Below are 23,442 nucleotides of genomic sequence, written 5' to 3'. Positions count from 1 at the left end.
TGGTGCTAGCTAACAATAATCATTTCCTCAAAAAAAAGAAAAACAATAATCATCGAGCACAATGAAAGGAATAATGTTGTTTGTCATAGTCTTTATCAAAAAATATGTCCTTGGTGAGGTCTTATATATAAGATTCTGATGACTCACACAAATCAAAAATAAAGTAATGCTCATAGTTCCAAATTCATTTAAATATATCCAACAAATGTGACTATATAGCTTTGTTATTATTTAAACATATTGGTCATCAATTATTTTCAGTCCTTGAATTTCATAGCCTATATAGCTTTATGATTAAAGTGTGAAGGAGGGTACCCTCCAAATAAGCTACATGAAGTATGAACATGACAATCAATTCAAACAGTTACAAAAATGTGAAAAGGAAAAAATTCAAACAGTGACATGTTAGTAATTGGATTTCCTCATTGGGCATAGTGGAAAGGGGTAATCTTGTATTGTACGTCACACAATATAAATATGTATGATATCTTTTGTGGGGTTCTATTGATTTGTATTGTACTATCTAAATTTTTTTTTTTTGAAGGGAAATGAAATAATAAAATTATTTGAATTTATTTGATGTTAGGTGAACTGTGTAATACAGAATGGAAAAGGGCCAGTGAATCTATATGAGGCAAAACCAGTTAAATAAATATACTGACACTAGGGCAGTGATGCCAATTTTAAAGAGACCGAACCAAAACTATATTAATTGGCTGTATTGCAAAATGGTGTTTGATAATACTTATATGATGAACAGAAAGGATGCAAAATCATTGAACCTCAATTATTTTGGAAGTTGACATTATGTAATTAACAACGTTGTTGGTTTATTGGTTACTGCATTATTAGTGTTATTATTGAGTTGAGATTCTCACTAAATGCTAACTAGATGTGAAGAGCTCTCCTAATGGTTTGTTCATCAGTACCAGCTTCAGAAATACTTTATACCTAAAAAACATTAAAAAAAATAAAAAAGCGTCTTCAATGCATGATTTTAGGACTATTTGTGTGTAATTATTAGAGCCACTTGATGTTACATCTTAAAGACGCTTAGATATTCTTTTTTTTTTTATTTAATCAAACTGATTTCAATTAAGTTAGTATTACACCGCTTAAGGTCTTGATCTTTTGCTTGACGGCCCTTTTGGAATAGACTATCTACTAAGGTTAATTTATTTCGTTGGGGGATAATTCAGTATGAGGATCAAATGTGTGTAGGTGGTGTGGTGTGCAGGAGACAAATGAACATCTATTCTTAAATTGCAGTGTTTTTGCTCAGCTTTGGCATTTAGTTCGGAATTGGTTACATGTTTATACAGCTTTGCCGTCAAACACAGAGGATCATTTCCTTCAGTTTGGTTCGGCTTCAGGTCTTGCAAGATCGCGATGCTCTTTCATGTTTATGATTTGGTTTGCGACTTCTTGGGTTATCTGGAAGGAGAGAACCAGCAGAATTTTATGGGGAAAAGAGAACTCAATTCTTAATCTTTTGGGAAATATAAAACTTCTTTCCTTTTGGTGGCGTAAAGCTAGTTGTGTAGTTTTCCCTTATCAGTTTCATGATTGGTGCCAAAACCCTTGGTTGTGCTTGGGTGGTACTTAATTATTTGTTTATTTTGTTTGTTCTTCAGTTGTAAACTTTGGACTATCCTTTCTGACACACCTTGTGTTGGGGATAGCTTGTTGGTGTTTATATAATCTATTTTGATTTCTTTAAAAAAAAAATAAAAATAAGTTAGTATTACAATCTTAACACCACCAAAAAACTATGGGTCACTACAAAAAAGTATTACAATCTTAAAAATGTGGAGGACGGCTATTAACATCTACAATCAAAGAATCTATTTGGGTTGGTCTGGTAGTATTGACTTAGAACATGAGAGTGTGTTTTTCATCAAAATCTTAGGTTCAATTCTCTTCGGTGTTAATTTAGGTGAATTAATTTAATTTTTTAAAAAAAAAAACATTTACAATCAAAGACGACATATGTCATCGTTAGAGTTTTCAACATTTCCTATGCCCTAGTCCATGAATAACAACTTATTCCTTAAAAAAAATAAAATTATAAAGGTAGTCCATATTATAATTTCTATGTATTATTCTACAATCCCTCAATAACAATCTACAAATATGTAGAAAAGGAATAACTTCGTCCCCGTGAGCATAGTTCAGTTGGCAGAGACATGTATTATTATATGCGGGGTTGATATTCGGACGCCGAACACCTTATTTATTCATTTTGAAAAATATAAAATTTAACCATTAAATTACTTGACAACGAAAAAAACCTAGCTTTAGTTTCCAATTTGCCTTGACATTTTGTACTAGGTAGTATAATATGTAAAGCATTATGGAAAGAAAAAAAAAAATTAACATGTCAAGTTCGGGTTAGGCAAACGGGTATATAGATGAAAATCTTAAAATCTGATATCTAAATCAAACTAGACTAGGTTTAAACATTTTGATTCCATTTTGTGTCCCGATCAATAAAATTCTCAACCTAAATGCAATGGATTGATTCAGATTGCGGTTTGATTCTATTTTACCCAAACATATGAACATCCCCAATCATTGCGTCCAAACTCTCTTGTTTTGAACGAGTATAAGAATCTTTCAAATGAAAAGCAACAATGTCATCATTTTGGTTGACGTTGCTGCCAATACAATACAAGACTCATAGTCATAGTACACCACAGGCCTATTTCTTTGTTTTTCTTTTGGTCATTGTCACACTCTCTTCAGAGTGAAGAGGTACATGCTGGTAGGTAAAAATGATGTTAACCGTAAAAGGGAAAAGAAAAACTTACAGAAAGATCAATTCTTCGTGGGTTGATTTTATTGGTCCAATCCCTGCGGTCTCGACGGCTAAAAATTTCTAACAAGTTATTGACTTCTTAGTAATCATCATCACCCCCATTATATTCAAATTATATATGCTTACTTTATACTAGTATAAAGTTTATACAACAACACAAAGCGCTTCCATTTAAATATAAGGTAATGGTAATCGGTGCTCTGGATACTCGTTAGATAAATAAATACAATAGTATTATATTAAAATTTGTGTAATCAATTTATCATAAGTGTAAAAAAAGTGTTTTTTTCAACTTAAAATTTGCTTTTTCTTTACTATCTTAACCGGTGTCTCGAGGACACAAGCCGGAGAACTGGTTGCCAAGATCTTAAATATATAATACTATTGGTTAAAGAAATAGGTAATCGACAAGAATCCAAAGTAGTGTTGCTGTTAGAAATGGGAATAAAGAAAAGCTTAAAAGGAGTAGAGTTTGCCGTTGCATATTCTTTGCTTTTTGTTCTGAATTTCATTCACTTATATATATCATCTAATTAACATAACCCTTATTTTAGTACAGATATATACATATACACATTTATAAATAAAAGACTTATGAGGAGCAACGTCAACATAGCTGGATGGTAGGGTACAACAACCCCACAAAGGAACAAGCCACAACTTTGAATCTCACTATCTCTCACTCTCAATCTCTCTCTTGCCCTTTTGGTATTTTTTTTTTCTTTCCTTTTTGTGCTTATACATGACAAATATAAAATCAACTAAAATCTTTATGAAAATATATGTATAGATCAATACCTCAATCCATGATTTTATGCAATCAAATCATCTATAATTATCCGCGTGAGCTTAACTCAGCTGGTAAGTACAATGTATAATATATGCAAGGTTCGAGGTTCGAACCTCGAACTCCACCCAAAAAAAATCATCTAGAATTGATCCCCTTATGTGTAACTTTAATGAGAGGATAAAATATGATTTTCACCATTCACTACGAGAGAGAAACACTTAAAAATTTAAATATGTTAAATTTGAATGGTGAAAAACTAAACTTACACCTCTCATGTAAAAACTACAAAACCCTTAAATTTAGGTTCAATTAGATATTGCATCTAGGTTTAACTAACAACTCCACTAACTACTGCCTCGATATAGTGCCTACCAATACAATAGTTGCATATCTTGTTGAAAATAAAATACAAAGATTTAACGATTCTGCAGCTGCTGCGCCGATATAGCTACATCAATACAGTGACTACAATATCATTAGATCCAGGTGTAATTGAATCTTGCATCTAGATTTGACGGCTCTACAACTACAATAAAGAATTTGTGTATGCGATTTTTATCGGTCTTAACCATCCGATTTATAGGATAAGAACCTTAGCATTCTGAAGTTCAGCTTAGAGGTAAGTAAAAATTTGACTTAAGCCAATATTTAATCTTATGTTCTTTTGAACGAATCGTATTCAAACAAAGTTGATTAGCTATTCGAACTGATTGATTGATTGTGTATGAAATTTTACCTACATATGCAAATATTTACTAGTCTATCGATATAGTGGCTACAATATTGTTAGATTAGTTAGATCTAGGTGTAATTGAATCTTGCATCTAGATTTGACGACTCTTTAACTACAACAAAGAATTTGGGTATCTGATTTTTATTGGTTTTAACCTTTTGATTTATAGGTGAAGATTGAAGAGCCTCTATCATTTGAAGTTCAAGTTTAAGGTAAGTAAAATTTGACTTCAGCTAGTATGTAATCTTATGTTCTTTTGAACGAATCGTCTTCAAACAAAGTTGATTAGCTATTCGAACTCAATCGATTGATTGTGTATGAAATTTTACCTACATCTACAAATATGCACTAGTCTATCGATATAGTGGCTACAATATCGTTAGATTTATGTGTAATTGAATCTTGCATCTAGATTTGACGACTATTTAACTACAACAAAGAATTTAGGTATCCAATTTTATTGATTTTAACCTTCTGAATTATAGGTGAAGATTGAAAAGGTCCTATAATTTGAAGTTCAGCTTTGAAGTAAGTAAAACTTAACTTCAACCACTATTCAAACGCGTGTGTTCTTTCGAAAGAATCATCTTCAAATGAAATTAATTAACTATTTGAACTCAATCAATTGATTTTGTGTAAGAAATTTTACCTACATTTGCAAACATGTACTACAGTTTCTACATGTGTGTACTTTTATAACAGTGTGAATCTGTTACAGCTAGGATGCCCTGTACACGACACACACAAAATAAACCTCAATTTCAACTTGCAGTACTAGACAACAATTATGCTACTTTACAGCCCACAAAATGTAATATAAATTATTTATATTATTATTATTTCCACCTCTTTCTCTCTTTCTTCTCTGTCACACAACACAAAACAAACATTACTTACACACATTTTCTCTCTCAAAAGTACAATATTTTTGGTTATGCTTGAATTACAATCTTATTGAATTGAATTCTTCAATAGTTCATGTACATATATAGATATATATATTTATAATTGGGTTTGTAATGTTTGGTAGAGGTGGTAGTAGTAATAAACCTTCTGCTGATAGTTGTGTTGTGTCTGTCGGCGCAAGGTCACTTTCTGTCGGCATTGTCTCTTTCCACTATCCAACCATCATACATACATTCATAAACTCTTGCTAAGAAGAAAAAAAATTATTTTTTTCATTTCAATTAATAAAATTAATTAATTAATTAAAGTACAAAGAAGAGACAGAGAGGTTTTTTTCTGGGTTTTCATTGCTTACAGAGTGGCACCACCACCTTTTAGGAAGCATTTTCGTATTTCAACTTCAACAATTGTTTCTGATCTTAAAAGGGTTTGTTTATTTTGGTTTTTTTTTGTGTGTGTGCTGAAAAAAAATTCATTTTGTGAAACCATTTTGATGCAATTGGTGCATATGAGGGAAGAAAGAGGGAGGTTTTTGGTCAATCTTGATTTTCGTGACCAGCATTGGAAGGTTTCTGCAAAGTGTCATTGGTAAATGTATCACAGGCTTTCTCAGATCCTGCCTCATTATTTTGATTTCACAAAAAGTAACCACTCTATTTTAGTATTTGTTTTTGTTAATGTTCCATTTTCACACTTTTACTTTAATTTATTTCTTAAATGTAAACTATATATGTGAAGAGTTTATGCATTGTTATTAAGCTAGATCCAATTGTATCATCTTGCATGACATTTAGAATCACACATGCATTTTGCAGAAATTCTTAAACTTGTTCAGCTTTGAAGTTGAAACTATGTAATGTACTGTTCTTTTTGAGCTGCATTACATTATATTTATGTACTATTTAGTTTTATATATTTGTTTTCTTAACTGCATGTCTTCTGCTAAATTTTTATTTAACATTGTTATGTAATTTAACTTTTCTTTTTACAATGTTTTAGGTAAAAGAGGATTTGTCTCATTTCTTTAGAAGCACATTAGATTCATATTTTATAGACTGTGATAATTTTTTTATTGTTTTGGAGTTCAGGTTGGATGTATAATAGTAGTTGGTGTAAATTTGTAGAGCAAAAGTGAAGTGATTTCCATACCAGATGTCAAAATCTCTTGCAGCAATAATAGGAGGAGCTGCAGGAGCCGTGGCATTGGTAGGGATATCGATAATACTTATATGGTTTTATTTGTTTCGCCAAACAAGTGTTTCTAGGACTTCAGAGACAGGGTCCTCTGATCCTTCACAAGGTAACAAACATCTCAAATAACATGAGTGTATTCTGTGATCAATATGTGCTAGTTTCCCTAATGATGCAGAGGAATTTCATTACATGCAGTTGGTAGACATGGTGGAATTGAGTTGCAAATGCGAGATACTAGGCGTTTTGCGATGGAAGAACTTTCACATGCAACAAAGAATTTCAATGACAAAAATTTAATTGGAGAAGGGAAATTTGGCGAGGTTTACAAAGGTTTACTTCAAGACGGAATGCTTGTAGCCATCAAGAAGCGTCGCGGAGTCACAAGTCAGGAATTTGTTGATGAGGTAAAACTTAGTTTTCATTCTGAATGACAGGCTTCATTATGATGAAATTATTAAATCAGTTTGATGATTAATTATGATATGAAACTGTATTATGATTTCTCATTTTCTTTTCCAGTTATAATTCTGTTGGATTTTTTTTATCTTTTCTCAAATGCAATTATGCCTTGTTCTTTCTCATGCTTTGATCTAACATGATTGAGTTTTACTTTAGGTACGCTATCTTTCATCTATTCAACATCGGAATCTCGTAACTCTTATTGGATACTGCCAAGAAAACAATCTACAGTTTCTTATATACGAATATGTGCCTAATGGAAGCGTCTCAAGTCACTTGTATGGTAAATTTCTGCATTTTCACCTGTGACTATATTCCATTTCGACCAAGTTCTATCTTATACGTCTGCGAAGTTTGGTTGTACTATTGCTGATAATATTGGCTTTGATTTTCCTTTGAAGGCGCTAGTCAACAACCGAGAGAGAAGCTAGAATTCAAACATAGACTCTCAATAGCTCAAGGTGCCGCTAAAGGTGATCCTTTGCAAAATCAGTGAGCATTTGTGGCTTTCCTGGTATCAGTTTTCTTCTCTTTTAGATAAAAATGCACAAGTATCTTAATGGATACACAACCCTAAGACTTTCAGTCATTTGGTAAACCTTGTCTATGCATAAAGCTATGACGAAATTGTTTATGATTTTTAAATGCCAAGTCATAGTTCATACTATTTTCTATGCAGGTTTGGCTCATCTTCACTCTTTGAGTCCCCGTTTGGTGCATAAGAATTTCAAAACATCTAATGTTCTTGTCGATGAAAACTTCATTTCTAAGGTCGCAGATGCAGGACTTCGTAATTTCCTAGCCAGAGTTGAAATTGTAGGCACATCTTCTCAAGTTGCAACAGATGAGATATTCCTAGCACCTGAGTAATTGCTCTACAAAATCATCTATGATTCACATTGTCATGGTTGTACATGCATTTTTCTTGATTTACATGCACCATGATCTCTTGCAGGGTGAGAGAGTTCAGACAATTTTCTGAGAAGAGCGATGCATATAGCTTTGGGGTATTTTTGCTGGAATTGTTGAGTGGGAAGGAAGCAACAGAATCACCCCATCCAAACACCAATCAGAATCTGGTCGAATCGGTATATGATCATTTTTTTAACTTCGTTATTAGAATTACTATTCCGACTATATCATCCAGTGTGAATCACCATTAGAATTGCTATTTAAACTAAATCACTATCGAATGTGAAATTCTGAACACACACCCCTAACGCTCAGTACCAGACATCTGGAGTGTGGAGTTTGCAGTGTTGGACATAAACCAACGTATATTAGAATCACTATTTAAGACAATATCTCTATCCACTATGAGACTCAACAATCATAGATCTAGCATGCCAATGTGCTCTGTAGCACCGACACTTTTGATCGTGTTTGTGTTTGTACTTAATAATTGTAGTGTGATTGATATGTGCTCTTTATTCTCTCTAATGCAGGTGTTAAGTAATCAAAACAACAGCACTATGAATACAATCATTGATCAAAGAATGGAGTGTAGATTTACAGCTGAAGGCATGGAAAGTTACATCCTACTGTTAATAAGATGTTTGGATCCTTCAAGTGAAAGAAGACCTGCGATGAGCTACGTGGAAATGGAACTCGATCGAATCATCGAAAAAGAAATGAACTTGACAACAATGATGGGTGAAAGAACACCAACCGTGACTCTCGGAAGCCAATTATTCAAATCAAATAAATAAATAAAAAGACTGTATTATTTTCATAAATTGTTGCCTATATTATATTTGTGAATTACATATAGGGCTAGCTGCTTCACAAGTGTATTATAAAAAGGAGTTGTATCTATCCCTTGTTTTTTTTTCCTGGGCCAATGAGCAGTTGTATTCTTTTATTTTCCCCTAATGATTTTTGGGGTTCATAAATATATCAGATGAGATCTCTTGTAAGCAATTATTTGTTGATAATATGACAGTGAAGATTGGTTGGTGTGGTAAACTATTTATCAGTTTTTTTCTTTAATTTTTCTGCTGTCTAGTGACCACATAGTTCCATTTCATTGATGAAGTTATAACTGATGATTCTAATAGTACTATATAGTATTGGACGAATGGCTTTGAATTCAAACTACATTTTCCTTTTGGCATAATGCAATGCAAGTATTCACTTTGCAGCAAAAAGGGAGGCAATTTTAATTCCAAGCAACTGGCCTTGAAATTCATTTATTAACATTGCATAGTTTGTTAGACTTTCAGGACTGTCTCACATTAATGTGCCAAAAAACTGGATGTAACCAGCTGTAACTTGACCCCAAAAATTAGAAAGATGGAATATACTTTAATTTTTTAGGTCTAGCCCAACTAGCAATGGCAATATTGTTAGGCGGGACATCTTTAGCTAAGTTCAAACTCGAGACCTCGCAGTTGTGCACGTGAGTTTAAGTGTTGTTTGTCGTTTCATCTACAGACCCCAAAAAGTAAATGTTAACAAAATGAATATATTAACCTGGTGAGGTTTAAGTGATAAACAACTCTAACAAAATCACTCCTATATAAGTATTGCAATTATACAATTTTCATCCTATTTTTTTAGACCAATGTGAAATCCTTGTCCCGTTTTGCAATTTTGTGGTCCCCTAATTTTTCTCAAATTTGAAGCATATGTCGACATTTTTTTACTCTACTTGGACATCACGTAATGCCACTTTGACATATGTGACATGCAAAAGGATAATTAAAATTTCAAAACTCTATCCCCCTTTAGTTTAATTCACATCACCCTCTTCAATTCCCCATTCCTCAAATATATGTATGACAAAATATATTACCAACAATCGTATGAGTTTTATAATTTAGTATAAAAAGATAATAAAATGATGAATGAAATCTCTCAAACAGCAAAAAGAGAATAAAAAATAAATTTAAAGTCAAATTAAGTTTGACTAAAAAGGTTATGAAGTGCACCAAACTTAAATCAAAATTCTATAAAAAAAAAAAATTATTTTGGTCTCAATAAACTTTCCCAACTTCAAACCAAAATCCACAAATAAACAAGAGAATGGCTTTATCCACCACAAACTTCTTTAAATTTACACATGACTTTAAAAATACGCATATTATAATACATTCAAAGAGATTTGTTTTTTTGTACGTTGGAGACGATAAGGTTTGACTTTAAGACCTCATGCATGTTACCCAAACCCCTCACCATTAATCCAATCCCAGTGGCTTAAATATGAGAAAATTAAAGAAGATTAATAAACTTTAATTAAAAAGATTATAATTTAATAGAAAGTACACAATTTACTAATAATAACGACAAATATTATTCATATTATTTAAATAGACTAATAAATTTAAAAACCATTCCTTATGACTAGTGGTCCTATCTTTTTAACTAAATAAATTTATGGAAAAATATTCCTTATGATCCATGGTCCGATTCCTGAAGATCGATCTGACCTATTCCCACCCATTGGTAGAATTCCCAACTTCTCCAATCCACGACAAAAGAAACATTGGGACACGGTTTTGAAATCGTGGTGGTTTTAAAACGTGGAACCAAACACACTACAATATTGACTATTTTAGGTCCACCCACAACATCAGTTCAAAGTCCACACTCAAACAGTTTTAGTGACTTCAAGCCACCACTATTCTATCTCCCTCTCCCTCTCCCTCTCCCTCTCCATCTCCAACTCAATTGTAGGAGTTTTATTCTCAGAGAACACTTCTCATGGTGACAGTCATTGTACAAACATCATATCATTAACAATAGAAACATGAACACAATGTTGGAATGTCTCTCTTTCAACTCACTTACTCCTTCACCACGCAACGTTCCACCTCCTCTTCCTCCACATTCACAAGGTAAATTACACTAAACCCTAAAACTCTTCAATTTCAATCACATACCAACTGTTTGTTAAAATGTCTCACTCAAAACCCCAATTTCATTTCACAGAACAACAATCACCAACACCATCATCAAGCCCCAATGTCTCTCGCGAATTCGATCTCGCTATTCAAGGTCCTTCTTACAACGAAATCCGCACCATGATTCAAATCCCTCTTCAACCACACAACATCCAAATTCAGCAACATGAAGTCCAAGAACTTGAAGATGATGAAGAAGAAGATGAAGATTCACAACACCGTAACATCCTAACCCAAGTTCTACAACCCGACGCAAACAGCGTCCGTGAAACTCTCGCTAATTCAAAACCCAAAAGTACCCTCACACGTCTTGTTTCTTCTTACTTTGATCACAGTGAAACCACTTCACATCTTTGTCTAATTCTCTTTCGCACCGTTAATCGTGCTCGTGAAATGTATAACCCTGTCTTTGATCTCATATCTGTTCTTCCTGCAGACTGTTCTTCACTATCTCAACCGCAATGTGACACTGCTTATGATCTTTTCGTCGAATTTAACGTTCATGAAAATCCGTTTATTTTCCCTCATTTTAATACCCTGCGGAATAGTTTCTCCGATTTGAAACATGAAATTCAGCTCGATAGGCGTAAATGCCAGCATAGAATTCGTTTATTTCGTGGCGCCAATGTTGGTTGTGCCGTTTGTGTACTTGCAACTGTGTCCATAGCTGTTGTCACCGCGGTAATCGTTGCTACACATGCTTCGATTGGATTCACGTCAATGGTGCCGTTTTGTATTCCTTTTCAGAAGAGAAGAAAGAAAAAGGAATTGGCTAGGTTGAAGCAGCTTGATGCTGCTGAGAGTGGAACTTTTGTTGTGAATCATGTTAACACTATTGATAGTCTTGTGGACCGGCTTCAAACTGCGGTGGAAGGCGATAAGGCTTATGTTCGGTTCGCGTTGGAGAGGGGAAGGGATAGACATCCTATACAGGAAGTGATCAAGCAACTGAGGAAGACGCAGCCGATTTTTGAACAGTTGCTTAAGGATCTTGAGCAGCATATATATTTATGCTTTTATACTGTTAACAAAGCTAGAGGTGCATTACTCAAAGAGATATCACATCATCAAACTGTAGTAAGTTAGTTTAACAATGTTGGGGAATGTAAATTTAAGGTATGATTTTGAAATTTACTGTAATTGACTCACAATAGGTCTTACTATTTTTAGACCCTGTTATGATGATAGTTTTTTATGAGATAGTTACTGCTGATTTGTATGCATGCAATTTGTTTAAGCATGCACCATTGACCAACAATTGAAAGTATAGCATAGGCTTTGTTTATAATTTGTAACAATATATGATGATATATCTAAATTGACATGATAATATTTAGTTAGTATCTGCTAGCCTCTTTTAATTACCATCAAGTTTTATATCTTGCTTTAAGGATTTTATCATAGGGTCAATCTTTTAGTATGACATTGTGACTGTGCTATCTGTGGTAGTGTGTAATTGTTGTTACTTGTTATGTATCATGAGTTCAGGATGCACTGAATCGTGTTATGCAAAATTGCAATTTTATGTTTGTTGCAATTTTATCACAGGGTCAAATTTTATATCTTGCTTTCGATATTGTTTGGTATGTAGGTTATCTGTTTATTTAATTTCGTCTTTTTAGAACCAAAATTTATCATGTTGTTTGTATAATGCTTTGTTGTTCTGTTTATTCTTATTCTTAATGCATTTTAGGGTAACAGTATAATAGCTTGGCAATGGTAGGAAATGGAAATGCATCATTTTTATAGCACGACAACGGTAGGAAATGTCATACAACCTAATCCCAAACTGGCAAGAGGAAGAAAAGCTCCAAACTTGCAACCAACTTGAATCCCCCCCCAAGGCTTCCTAGCTCTTTTAATTACCATCAAGTTTTATATCTTGCTTTAAGGATTTTATCATAGGGTCAATCTTTTAGTATGACATTGTGACTGTGCTATCTGTGGTAGTGTGTAATTGTTGTTACTTGTTATGTATCATGAGTTCAGGATGCACTGAATCGTGTTATGCAAAATTGCAATTTTATGTTTGTTGCAATTTTATCACAGGGTCAAATTTTATATCTTGCTTTCGGTATTGTTTGGTATTTAGGTTATCTGTTTATTTAATTTCGTCTTTTTAGAACCAAAATTTATCATGTCGTTTGTATAATGCTTTGTTGTTCTGTTTATTCTTATTCTTAATGCATTTTAGGGTAACAGTATAATAGCTTGGCAATGGTAGGAAATGGAAATGCATCATTTTTATAGCACGACAACGGTAGGAAATGTCATGCAACCTAATCCCAAACTGGCAAGAGGAAGAAAAGCTCCAAACTTGCAACCAACTTGAATCCCCCCCCCCCAAGGCTTCCTAGCTCTTAAACAACAAGCTCTTGTACCTAGTTTTTTACCAACACCTTTAGACAGGTTTGGATATTATGGGTTAATTTTATGAAACTGAACCTGTGCTGGTAAAACTGTTACTAACTCATCTGTCATTTGAGTACCCAACACCCCCTTCAATCCGCATGCAACACCAGTTTCTTATTTGGATTTTGCGGGTAGTAACTTGGGTAATCTCGGCCAAAAAATGGTTATGAGTTCCGTTTGCCAAAAATTAGACGGGTTGTGCTTAGTTCCCCAATACCCTGCCCAATTGACTGTAACCAAAACCCAGTCTCGCTAAGCCTGCATCATACTCCTGAAAACCTCCAACCCCATGGAACACCATGCTCAGTAATAGACCCAAAATTCCTGCAAATTTAAACCACTCAATCCGAAACAAGTTGGGCCCCTCCTTTAAGATTGCTTAGTGTGCCTCTCACCATTGCTCGCCCCGTCTGGTCACGACTTCGGATGGGCATTTTTTGCTTAAAGGGTGGATCGCATTCTAGGACCTGATGCTTGTTTCTGTGAAATTTTCAGCAATTCAAGGGAATTGTAGAGCAATTACCTTTTTCTTTTTGTTTGTTTTATTAGTTTAGTTTTAGGCATCGTTGTGGGCCGGATACATGGCGGTTTTTGGGGTCAAGTTGCTTATTCTAATCTTATGCATAAAATAAGTAGGGAGCTAGTTTTCAACATCTTGCATTTAGGAAAAAAAATAATGTATAGTTTTGAAAGTGTCCTTTGACATTATTTATCCGAAAGTATGTTTATGGAGGGTAAAAGTTTGTGTTTTTTCTTGCTTGTATTATTTGTACATCGGAGATTGGATTCCAGACGTATAAAAATTTCTTATTTTTTACATTAAAAATGAAATACGAATTCGAATCTTGAAAACCAGACACATGAGAACACGGACACAGACAAGAAATTGAAAAAACTAGCATTCATTAACTCAAATAAAACAACATAATTCATATCAGATAACATGAAATAGAAAGGATACTCTTAAAGAAATAAATTACAAACACAAACAATATCATGGATTAGCCAAGCTAGTAGCACTATCACAAGATGGCGTGCTTTCTTAGCCGGATTCAAAATTGTAAATTGCAATTTCTTTGAATGTCCTGGGAAAATGAAGCTTGTCTCAATAACATGAACAAATTTGACCAAGATAGTGTCTAACTCGACGGTCCCATGAAATTATACTAAGTGAATATAGACAACATGGTTCTTACATCGTTGTCATTTTGAAATTTCATTTTGGTGAGTTAAACGTGTCCATTTGAGTCGACCGATGCACCACGATACTTAACAATGACCACCATTCTTGGGTCACTTTGATTGAGAATACCATTTAATTATCTCTTCAAATTCGAGATTGTAACATTATCATTAATCCAAAACAAATTTAGTTTGTCTTTGTTACAGTAAACTGCAGCCGGATTAAAATTCATTTTCAACTAGGTTATAATTCATTTTGCAACTGTGTTAACTAGGACAACAGTACTCAATTAGTTTAGATGCAACATTACCATGCCCAGAACATTAGTACTACTTGTTTTTTGATTTCTCCTACTTTTCATTTCGTTTCAAAACAACTGTACTTTTATAATAACACGAGATAAGTCCGATGAGAAAACCAGGTACTCTCTCTTGGAAGCACACCATTGCAAATCGTGATCGTTTATTGCTGTCACTTGTCAGCAACTCATGTGACTTTAGAGCATCTCAAATACATGATTTTTATAATGTTTTTTAAATTATAATACTACTCCCTCCATTTTAAAATGAGTGTCGTTTTAACAAAAAAAAATTGTTTTAAAATAAATATCACTTTCAGTTTTCAATGCAATAATAACTTCTTAATATTTGTTCATGTATCATAAGAAAAATGACGTGACAAACAACTGCAGCACCGCAGAATGGCTTCGTCGTCTAAAATGGCGAACTGCACTGTTCATGCACATTATTTCTTGTGATGCAATAAGTACAACGTACTTCTCAACTCAACAATTCATTGAGACAATTTTTTTTCTCGAATGTTTCGGTTATTTTGGGACGGAAAAATAACTTTTTTTTTTAAGAAAAGAAAGTAACTTTTTATTAAAATAGTGTAATTATTACTTAATCAAAAATCAAAATTCTATAAAAAGTGTTCTAGAGAATTCGTTAACGTTTCTCTTTTATATTTATAGTTTATATAATTTCACATTGTTCTAGGGTGATAAATGATGGAATAATGTGAAAAGGGCTGGTACTTGCCAAAAACTCCATTGGCATTCCTACCTAACAAATTCACTTTCTCTTGGCAAAAAGCCAAAAAAAAAAAACAATCGTTTAATAAGAGACATTGGAAGTGACACACAACTGCAGCATGGCAGGGAGTCTCGTCCGGTTGAATGGCGAGACATGCACACTATTTCATGTGTCTGCATTGCACTATAAATACAACATTCCTTTTCAACTCAATTCATTCACCATTCCCCTTGACATAAATATTTTCTTACTCTTTTACATAACTTAATTAATCTAGATAGATAATTTTCTTTGGATGGGAGCTAATCATAGATCACGCCACATCTCTCAAGAGTTAATTGGATGATGTTGTTGCATCGACCGCCCACAAAGATTGGAAAATATAATTGGGGGCTCGGCGTATTTGGTCGCACTTTACAAAGCCATGTGTGACACGGTAGTGAAAAGGGTACGTTCAATCAGCACGAAAGTGAGACATGGTCTGCAACCACCTATCTAACATGTTTCGAAATAGTTGAAATGTCCCAAATAGATAGAGTGAAACTTCAATTTGGCTTTCCACAATACCCATCACACCAACCAATGTGCATGGAGAAGTTCCACTAAATAAATTTGTTTCAACAAGCGCATTTATCGTGAGCAAATAAATTTAAAGATCAAATCAAAATGTGGAGTCGACATCGTCATCAGGTGTTGATTGGAATCCCTTACAACGATGAAGTTTCACCAAATCGTGCCTATATTGCTTGATATTGACAATATTTTAGAGACCATTTATGAATTTCTAGGCATGGACTATTGGCAAACCAACCAAACTACCCCATCCACACCACATTCAATTGAATGAAGCTACTAACTAGAGCTTCAATTTGAACGTACATTTATTGATCGTAAGCGCCTAAAAATATGTTACTTCAATATTGTAAGAGTCAAAATAGATTTTAGTATATTTGAATTAATTTTAATTTGAGTTAGCATTTGTATTTTTTGACTCAAAATATATATTTTTTTTCATTCAAATTTATTGTTTTGTTCCGCTTTACATGAATATATAAATATAAATGACTATCACTTTACAGTCAACTCATTTTTAACTAAAATCATTTCATTTAAAATTAATTTTTGTCACTGCATATTTGAACTCATACTTAGTGTTATTTAGTTTCCTATACTGAAAATGTTCTTAGTTACGTTGATAATTGAGAAGAAGAAAAAGGTTAAAAAGAAAAATTGAAATGTTTTATAAGATCTAAACAATTTTTTTATGGAAAGACCTAAACTAAAATTGAGTTTCTTTGTAAAAAAAAACAGTAAAACTGATTATTTTTTTGAATAAAAACTGAATTTTGGTGGGCAACAATTAAACTAAAATTTTCCAAAATATATAATTTAAAAACAGGAAACGGGCCTTGACAGACATCCAGCCTGATTCCAGGATCCTGGTCTTAATTCATAAGCCCGAGGGCACGCAAACACCCAATAATATATGTATTATTTTGAGATTGGATAAATTTGAGTAATATGTTAATTCTTTCCCACAACGGGAAAGTTGGATTCAATGATTAGATTAAGTGAAGAACATATTCTTAACATGCTCTCTCAACACTAGATTTTTTTCACACTATCTTCCAACAATTTAAAAATTCTGAAAATTAACTTTCAGAAATTAAAAAAATCGAAAAAATATAAAAAATTAAAATTCAGACAATTTTTTTTTTAAAATTCTGTAATTCATTTATTGAATGTTAGAATTTTTTTTTTGAAACAATGAAAATGAAATTGTTCAGAATTTTATTTCAAAAACCTTATTTTCCATAATTTTATTTTCTTAGAAAAATAAAAAACTTTAATTTCAAATTTATTTTTTTTAGGATTTTTATTTTATTATGAAATAAAAAAATATATTCTTTTTAGAAAAATAAAAACTTATCTTAGTTTCCAAAATTTTATTTTTATTGAAATAAAAAAAATTCTAACATTCAATAAATGAATTACAGAATTTTAAAAAAAAATTATCTTAATTTTAATTTTTTATATTTTTTTAATTTCTGAAAATTAATTTTCAGAATTTTTAAATTTTTGGAAGATAGTGTGATGAAAAATCTAGTGTTGAGAGAGCATGTTAAGAATATGTTCTTCACTTAATCTAATCATTGAATCCAACTTTCCCATGTGAACACACACCATTTTCCATTGCCATCAATAGAAATAAGGAATAAATCTTAGTTGGTTGGAACATCAAATTAAAAAATATATATATCAAGTTAACAAGGGTTTCAGTGACATTTTCAAAAAAACTTACGCAAAAAAATAATAAAAAATATAAGTTAAATATATGTAAAAGTTATAATTTCTTATTTTTATATCAAAATTATTATTTATGATTGCCTAAAAAAAATCTTAACAGTATTTGTTAGCATTTTCTTAAAAAAATTTGTGTATACATGCATAAAACAAAAATTGTCACCTTGCTTTTATCATTCATTAAATTTTTTTAACTTTTTTACTTGTATGTGTGCAAGCTCAAAGATTATTCATACCAATCAAGATTTGTTTAAGAGGACTCTTATTAATACTTTCTTTCTTACACTCACTCTTTAATTGAATGAAACTCATGTGAGCTTCACACTTTAAAAATAGATCTCATATAAAATGGTGAGATTCACATGTGTTTTAGCTGATGAAAAAGTGAGCGTTAGAAAGATTGATAGAAAGAAATTATTTTCAGCATTTATCTTTCTTTAAAGACAAGGCCTTGTCGTAATTAATTATAGTAAGAGTAAACCACACTCCTCTTCCATAAGAGAAACTTAAATTACATTTATCTTCCATTTTATGTTAAAATACTCATTTACTTCCCCTAAAAGATGCCTAAACATACATTCTATTCCTCTAAAAGATGCTTAAACATACATTCTATTCCCCTCTTATTTAATCATAAAAAGTATTTTTTTTATGTTAAAATCAACTGAAGTGTAATATATATATGTATGTATATGGGGATGTATCAAATGAGATGAGTGGTTATTATGAGAGGGTGAGAGTACTGAATAATAGCCATTAGATCAAAGTGTACGGTACAGATTAAAACCATTATTTTATCGATCGATTATAGGGTCTTCAAATTTCACTGTGATTTAAACATTCATATACTCCTAAAATATACTCAGTGATTCAGATTTCATAGAAATTGGTTGTTAATTGTTACCAGAATTTTAAAGCTTCGTTAGAAGGAGGATGGTGTATTCGATGGAATTTGGAATGGTAAGAGGAAAGAGATGGAAGAGAAAAGTGGAGCAGGTAAAGAGATGAAGAGGCAGAGAAAGCAAGGGGAACACGTTACTTTTTAAATTTGGAGTTTTAATCTCAGCCATACATTTTGATCCAATGGTTGAGATTGAAGCCTCTCATTTAAAAATTTCTCTCATTTGAAATGCCATATATATATATATATATATATATATATATATATATATATATATATATATATATATATATATATATATATATATATATAATTTGACTACTTCATTAACTACAAAAATACAAGACATTAGAAACTTATTTCACAAAAATCTATACACTTCTGTCATTATTTTTGTTTGTTTTGAAATTATATAAAATAAAGGCTTAAATCTGTAAAAAAAATAACTTTGAAATACATCTTTCTAAAAAAAAAATTGTTTCAAAAAGGTCACTGGCCCCACTTCATATATGACTTGACATGTTATTCGCCACGTGGCAGTTGCTGACTGTGCAACTTTTGCCAAATGGTGCTGACGTGGCAGTCCACGTAATTAAAAATTTAAAAATAAAAATAAAACTTTGAAAAATCTGAAAATAAATTTAAAAATCATAAAATATTTCCGAAAAAAAAAACTTTGAAAATTAAAATTTTGGAAAACTTAATTTTTTGACATAAAAACAGTTAAAATTATAAATTTTGAAAAAAAATGTGAAAATTAAATTATATATTAAAAAAAATTCAAAAAATAATGACAATTATATTTTCAAAATTTATAAATTTAAAATGTTCGAAAATAAATCATAATTTAAAAAAAATCTAATTTCTTGTTCTTTTACGAAAATTTTAATTTTAAATTTTTTTTTTCCAGAAATTTTAGAATATATTTTATTAAAAAAAATTAATTTAATTTTGAAAATTATAGAAAAAAAATCAGAAAATTATTTTAAAATTTATTTTCTGATTTTTTTATTTTTAAAAATTTATTTTCATATTTTTTAATTTTAAAAACAATTATCAAATTTTAAATTTTTATATATTTTTTTTTAATATTATGTGGCACGCCACGTGGCCAAATCAGATGAATAGTGGGGTCAGGGACCTTTTTCAAACAAAAATAATTTTACAGGGATATATTTCAAAGTTTTTTTTTTTACAGGGATGAAAATCAAAACTGACCCAAATTACAGGAACAATTATCATATTTAAGCCTAAAATAAATGGTCAATGATTTGTATTATTTTGATTTTTTTTGTGGTGGTCGGGGCTTAAACCTCGGACCTTACATATATTATGTATTGTTCATGCTAATTGAGTTAAGCTCGCGAGGACTTTGATTACAAAGTAGTCAGAGTGGTTAATGTAACACTCCTATTTCTATTTAAGCAATTAAACATGCGAATAATACATTTATTCAAGAAATAGAGGCTACGCCATATTCAAAATTCAAAAATCAATAAACATGTATATAAACCTCAACAGTTGAATCGGAATATAAACCATAGTAATCAACATATACATGTTATGAAGTAATAAATTACATCACAAAGATGCACCTCAAAAATTCCAAACAACGGGGAATCTCCAACAAAACAAAATCCAAAAATAACCTAATCTAGACCAACACAACAAGCCTAGATCAGAGCCGACTCAACACCGATATCGGAGAAAGCTCCCGATATCACCAAGCACTACTACTGCACAACGTCTATCCATCCATACAGACAGGTAGGCGGTTAAAACCACTAGGGGTAAGTATTACATTATCATAATCCAAACAGCAGTTAACATGAATATTTCAATTAACAACATGCATTTGATCAATAATAATCACACATAAATACTTACATCACACTCCGATATCTCACATCAATAATCAATCAATCATATGAACAATTATCAATTCATAATTATTCATCACAAACACCAATCACATTTATCATGAATAATCATTAATCACATTTCATGAACAATCACCAATCACATATATCAAATAAGACTCATGTCATGATATGCACTTATTGACACATAAATGCATGTGGTACCAAATCTCCAAAAGGTCGTCACCTCCGATGGAACAACTCAACATCGTATGTAAGGGTTCACCCCCGCGTTACATAATCTCCGAAGTAAAAGAGCTCAACCCTTTTACAACTACACGACTATGATGCATGGACATGTAACAAGACTCGATAATGCGACAACAATCACAATTTTCTCCACAATATATAGGACAACACCCAATTATATTGTTCATCTCCACATCATTTGCATTATCAAGAAAACATGCCCATACACAATTAAATCATAGCATTCATCATCACCACATCAACATGATCATCAATAATCAACAATGTCATTCAACATCAACTATCACATATAGTTTCACCATTTTAAGCATTCTCATATTCTAAGTAATAGGGAAAACAACATCTCATGATAAATATCATATTCAACATATAACCATTCAACATCAACTATCACATATAGTTTCACCATCCAAGCATTCCTTACATTCTAAGTAAGATAACATACATATCTCATGATAAACATCATATCCAAAATATAATCACTCATTCATACAACTTCACTTAGTCATACAAGAATAATCACAATAACTCACAAGACAATTTGCTCAAGAAACATTTCCGACAAAAATCCAAATCATGTGGCAAACGGCCAACATTGATAATTTTCAAAGTTAGGTAAATTATTCAAGTTTGAAATCCTACAATTCAATCTTAATCAATCATGTAGTCAAGGACTTAAGCCACTTACAAACTATTAGAAATTAGTTCAAAGGATAGCTTAAGTTCGTATGAGAAAACCCAAGACAAAACGACATTTAGCTCAAAACCCGTTTTCACCGATTCAACTCCGCCCAAAATAATTCTTAAACCATCAACACATTCACATTCCCAAATACATAAATGCATACTCAATTATTCACTCTAAGTACTTCATTAAACCTAATATCAAATTTGGAAAAGTTCCACGGCTCATAGAAAAAGTTACGATAAGTTTTCACAAAAATCCACATGACCCATGTGTAGTAATATGATCATAACTCAAGTTCTAAAAATCATTTGGACATCAAACCAAAGCCATTAGAAAGATAACTTAATTACCTAAAACTTTCATGTTTACACCAAAATCCAATTCAAAGCGGAAAGGGGTGAAAAATAGTGAAATATGAAGGATCTGGTTCACAAAAATCGCGTCACGTTTTTAGAAATCGCGGCACGTTTTTTCGTTTCCAGAACCATTGACATTCTGCCATCAAAATCGCGGCACGGCTGCAAAAATCGCGGCACGATTTTGACAGTATCAGGTCCAAAAATCAGCTTTTCTAAAAGTGTGTTTTTCACCATTTCGCGCGTAAAATTCAAACCGTTAATCGGATTTTGATGCCGTTTTCGCCTACACGCTCATGACACTTGACTCTAACATAATCTACAAAAATTCCATGTTTCAACCATCCCAAAAGTCATTTTCCAAAACCTCACATAAACACTTATTGGCGAAAGCGCTTAAACATCGACATTTCACACGAAAAACCCGTTTTCTCCCAAACGACTCAACTAACACAACCACAACATGAAAACAGAAATTCTTCTAGGTTCAATTCATCCAACAATAACAAAATTTCAGTCAACAACCCTATATATATCAAAAGTTCATTTTGGTCCTTCACATGAACACTTAACTCAACTTCACCAATTCAAACCACAACTTCACACAATGGAATACCCATGATATCATTCTACAACAACAACATATCTAATTCAACAACACTTCATTTAGACATGAATTCAACCATAATTCAACAACACAATATCCCAATCCAACAATTGAGCAAAACTCATAAGTACCCATTTTCACCAAACCAACAACAACAATTTATTTCTCAACAACAAATTATGAATCATGCATACACAAGCCATGAATTATCATCAATCATATGACTAAACAACAACAACAACCATTAATCATGAAACATATCACAATTCATCAACAACCATGCATAATTCACCAATTGAGCATAATTTACAAACTACCCATTTTCATACATCATGAACTTGCAATTTCATCATCAACAATTTATTTAACATCAAATTAACATATTCAAACATATCTCTACAACATAAACACGAATTTCAAAGATTGGGTTCATGATAATCACTTATTCCCATAATCAATTATGCATAGAACAAGAGAAAAAGAATTAACTAAATGATTATGATAAAAACTAACCCCCTTACCTTAATTATCTCCAACTATTAGCTCTAGCTTCACTTTTGCTCCTATGATTCTTCAAACCCTTGAATTCTTCAAGCTCTCACTCTTCTCTCTAACCCTTGTTCTTCTCTTCTCCCACTTTCTCTCTCTACCTCTCTCTAGAAAATATCTTATGAAATGAATGAAGTGATATTTCCTAAGACAACTCCTTAGGTATGACCATTAATGGGCTTAGCCTAGTTTCTAGTGGGCTTAACCCATTTCTATTCAAACCAAAATATTTCTACACTTCAAACGATAATTAACTAATAACGGTAAAATGTCACTAACGGTCACTAAACGGTAAAATCTCAATTCACTCTAGTAACTTAATGAAATAACTATTCTCACTAATCACTAAAAGTAATTCTCACCCAAAATTATAATTTTACCCGTTCTCACAAAATGACTAAAATACCCTTCTAACACGAAAACTCATGAAAATGCACCCAATGATGAATAATCACACACAAACACATAAAACACATA

At 32.0% G+C, this 23,442-nt stretch overlaps 2 protein-coding genes and 1 long non-coding RNA gene across 5 annotated transcripts; 2 read left to right on the top strand and 1 right to left on the bottom strand.

The window, feature by feature from the left end:
• The first annotated feature begins 5,198 nt into the window (after positions 1 to 5,198).
• Positions 5,199 to 8,889, top strand: LOC11437528 (putative serine/threonine-protein kinase). Its single transcript, XM_003624471.4, has 8 exons — positions 5,199 to 5,891; positions 6,336 to 6,547; positions 6,637 to 6,845; positions 7,057 to 7,183; positions 7,302 to 7,373; positions 7,580 to 7,766; positions 7,856 to 7,988; positions 8,346 to 8,889. The coding sequence occupies exons 2-8, from the start codon at positions 6,400 to 6,402 to the stop codon at positions 8,607 to 8,609; spliced, it is 1,140 nt and encodes a 379-aa protein (XP_003624519.1). The 5' UTR covers positions 5,199 to 5,891; positions 6,336 to 6,399; the 3' UTR covers positions 8,610 to 8,889.
• A 1,561-nt stretch (positions 8,890 to 10,450) lies between these two features.
• Positions 10,451 to 12,879, top strand: LOC11427083 (UPF0496 protein At3g19330). Of its 3 annotated transcripts, none has more exons than XM_024769842.2 (3): positions 10,451 to 10,736; positions 10,831 to 11,918; positions 12,526 to 12,879. In XM_024769842.2, the coding sequence occupies exons 1-2, from the start codon at positions 10,649 to 10,651 to the stop codon at positions 11,886 to 11,888; spliced, it is 1,146 nt and encodes a 381-aa protein (XP_024625610.1). In that variant the 5' UTR covers positions 10,451 to 10,648; the 3' UTR covers positions 11,889 to 11,918; positions 12,526 to 12,879. The 3 variants fall into 3 exon arrangements, with proteins under 3 accessions (XP_024625610.1, XP_024625609.1, XP_003624518.1); XM_024769841.2 differs by having other exon boundaries at positions 12,504 to 12,879; XM_003624470.4 differs by having other exon boundaries at positions 10,452 to 10,736; positions 12,496 to 12,879.
• Positions 12,880 to 20,165: 7,286 nt separating this feature from the next.
• LOC112416261 (uncharacterized) lies at positions 20,166 to 23,073 on the bottom strand. The gene is made up of 2 exons (XR_003006575.2): positions 22,938 to 23,073; positions 20,166 to 20,383 (listed from the first exon to the last, which is right to left on the bottom strand). It is a non-coding gene; the product is annotated as an uncharacterized lncRNA (long non-coding RNA).
• Between the last annotated feature and the right edge of the window lie 369 nt (positions 23,074 to 23,442).

This window comes from Medicago truncatula, chromosome 7 (genome assembly GCF_003473485.1).
Source record: "Medicago truncatula cultivar Jemalong A17 chromosome 7, MtrunA17r5.0-ANR, whole genome shotgun sequence".
Taxonomy (NCBI): Eukaryota; Viridiplantae; Streptophyta; class Magnoliopsida; order Fabales; family Fabaceae; genus Medicago; species Medicago truncatula.
This window is presented reverse-complemented; position numbering and strand designations above follow the sequence as displayed.

Coding starts and splice junctions, on each gene's coding strand:
- LOC11437528 (XM_003624471.4), top strand. CDS start 6,400: ATGTCAAAATCTCTTGCAGCAATAATAGGAGGAGCTGCAGGAGCCGTG. Junction 6,548..6,636: donor GTCCTCTGATCCTTCACAAG/GTAACAAACATC, acceptor CATTACATGCAG/TTGGTAGACATGGTGGAATT. Junction 7,767..7,855: donor GAGATATTCCTAGCACCTGA/GTAATTGCTCTA, acceptor GATCTCTTGCAG/GGTGAGAGAGTTCAGACAAT.
- LOC11427083 (XM_024769842.2), top strand. CDS start 10,649: ATGAACACAATGTTGGAATGTCTCTCTTTCAACTCACTTACTCCTTCA. Junction 10,737..10,830: donor TCTTCCTCCACATTCACAAG/GTAAATTACACT, acceptor TTCATTTCACAG/AACAACAATCACCAACACCA.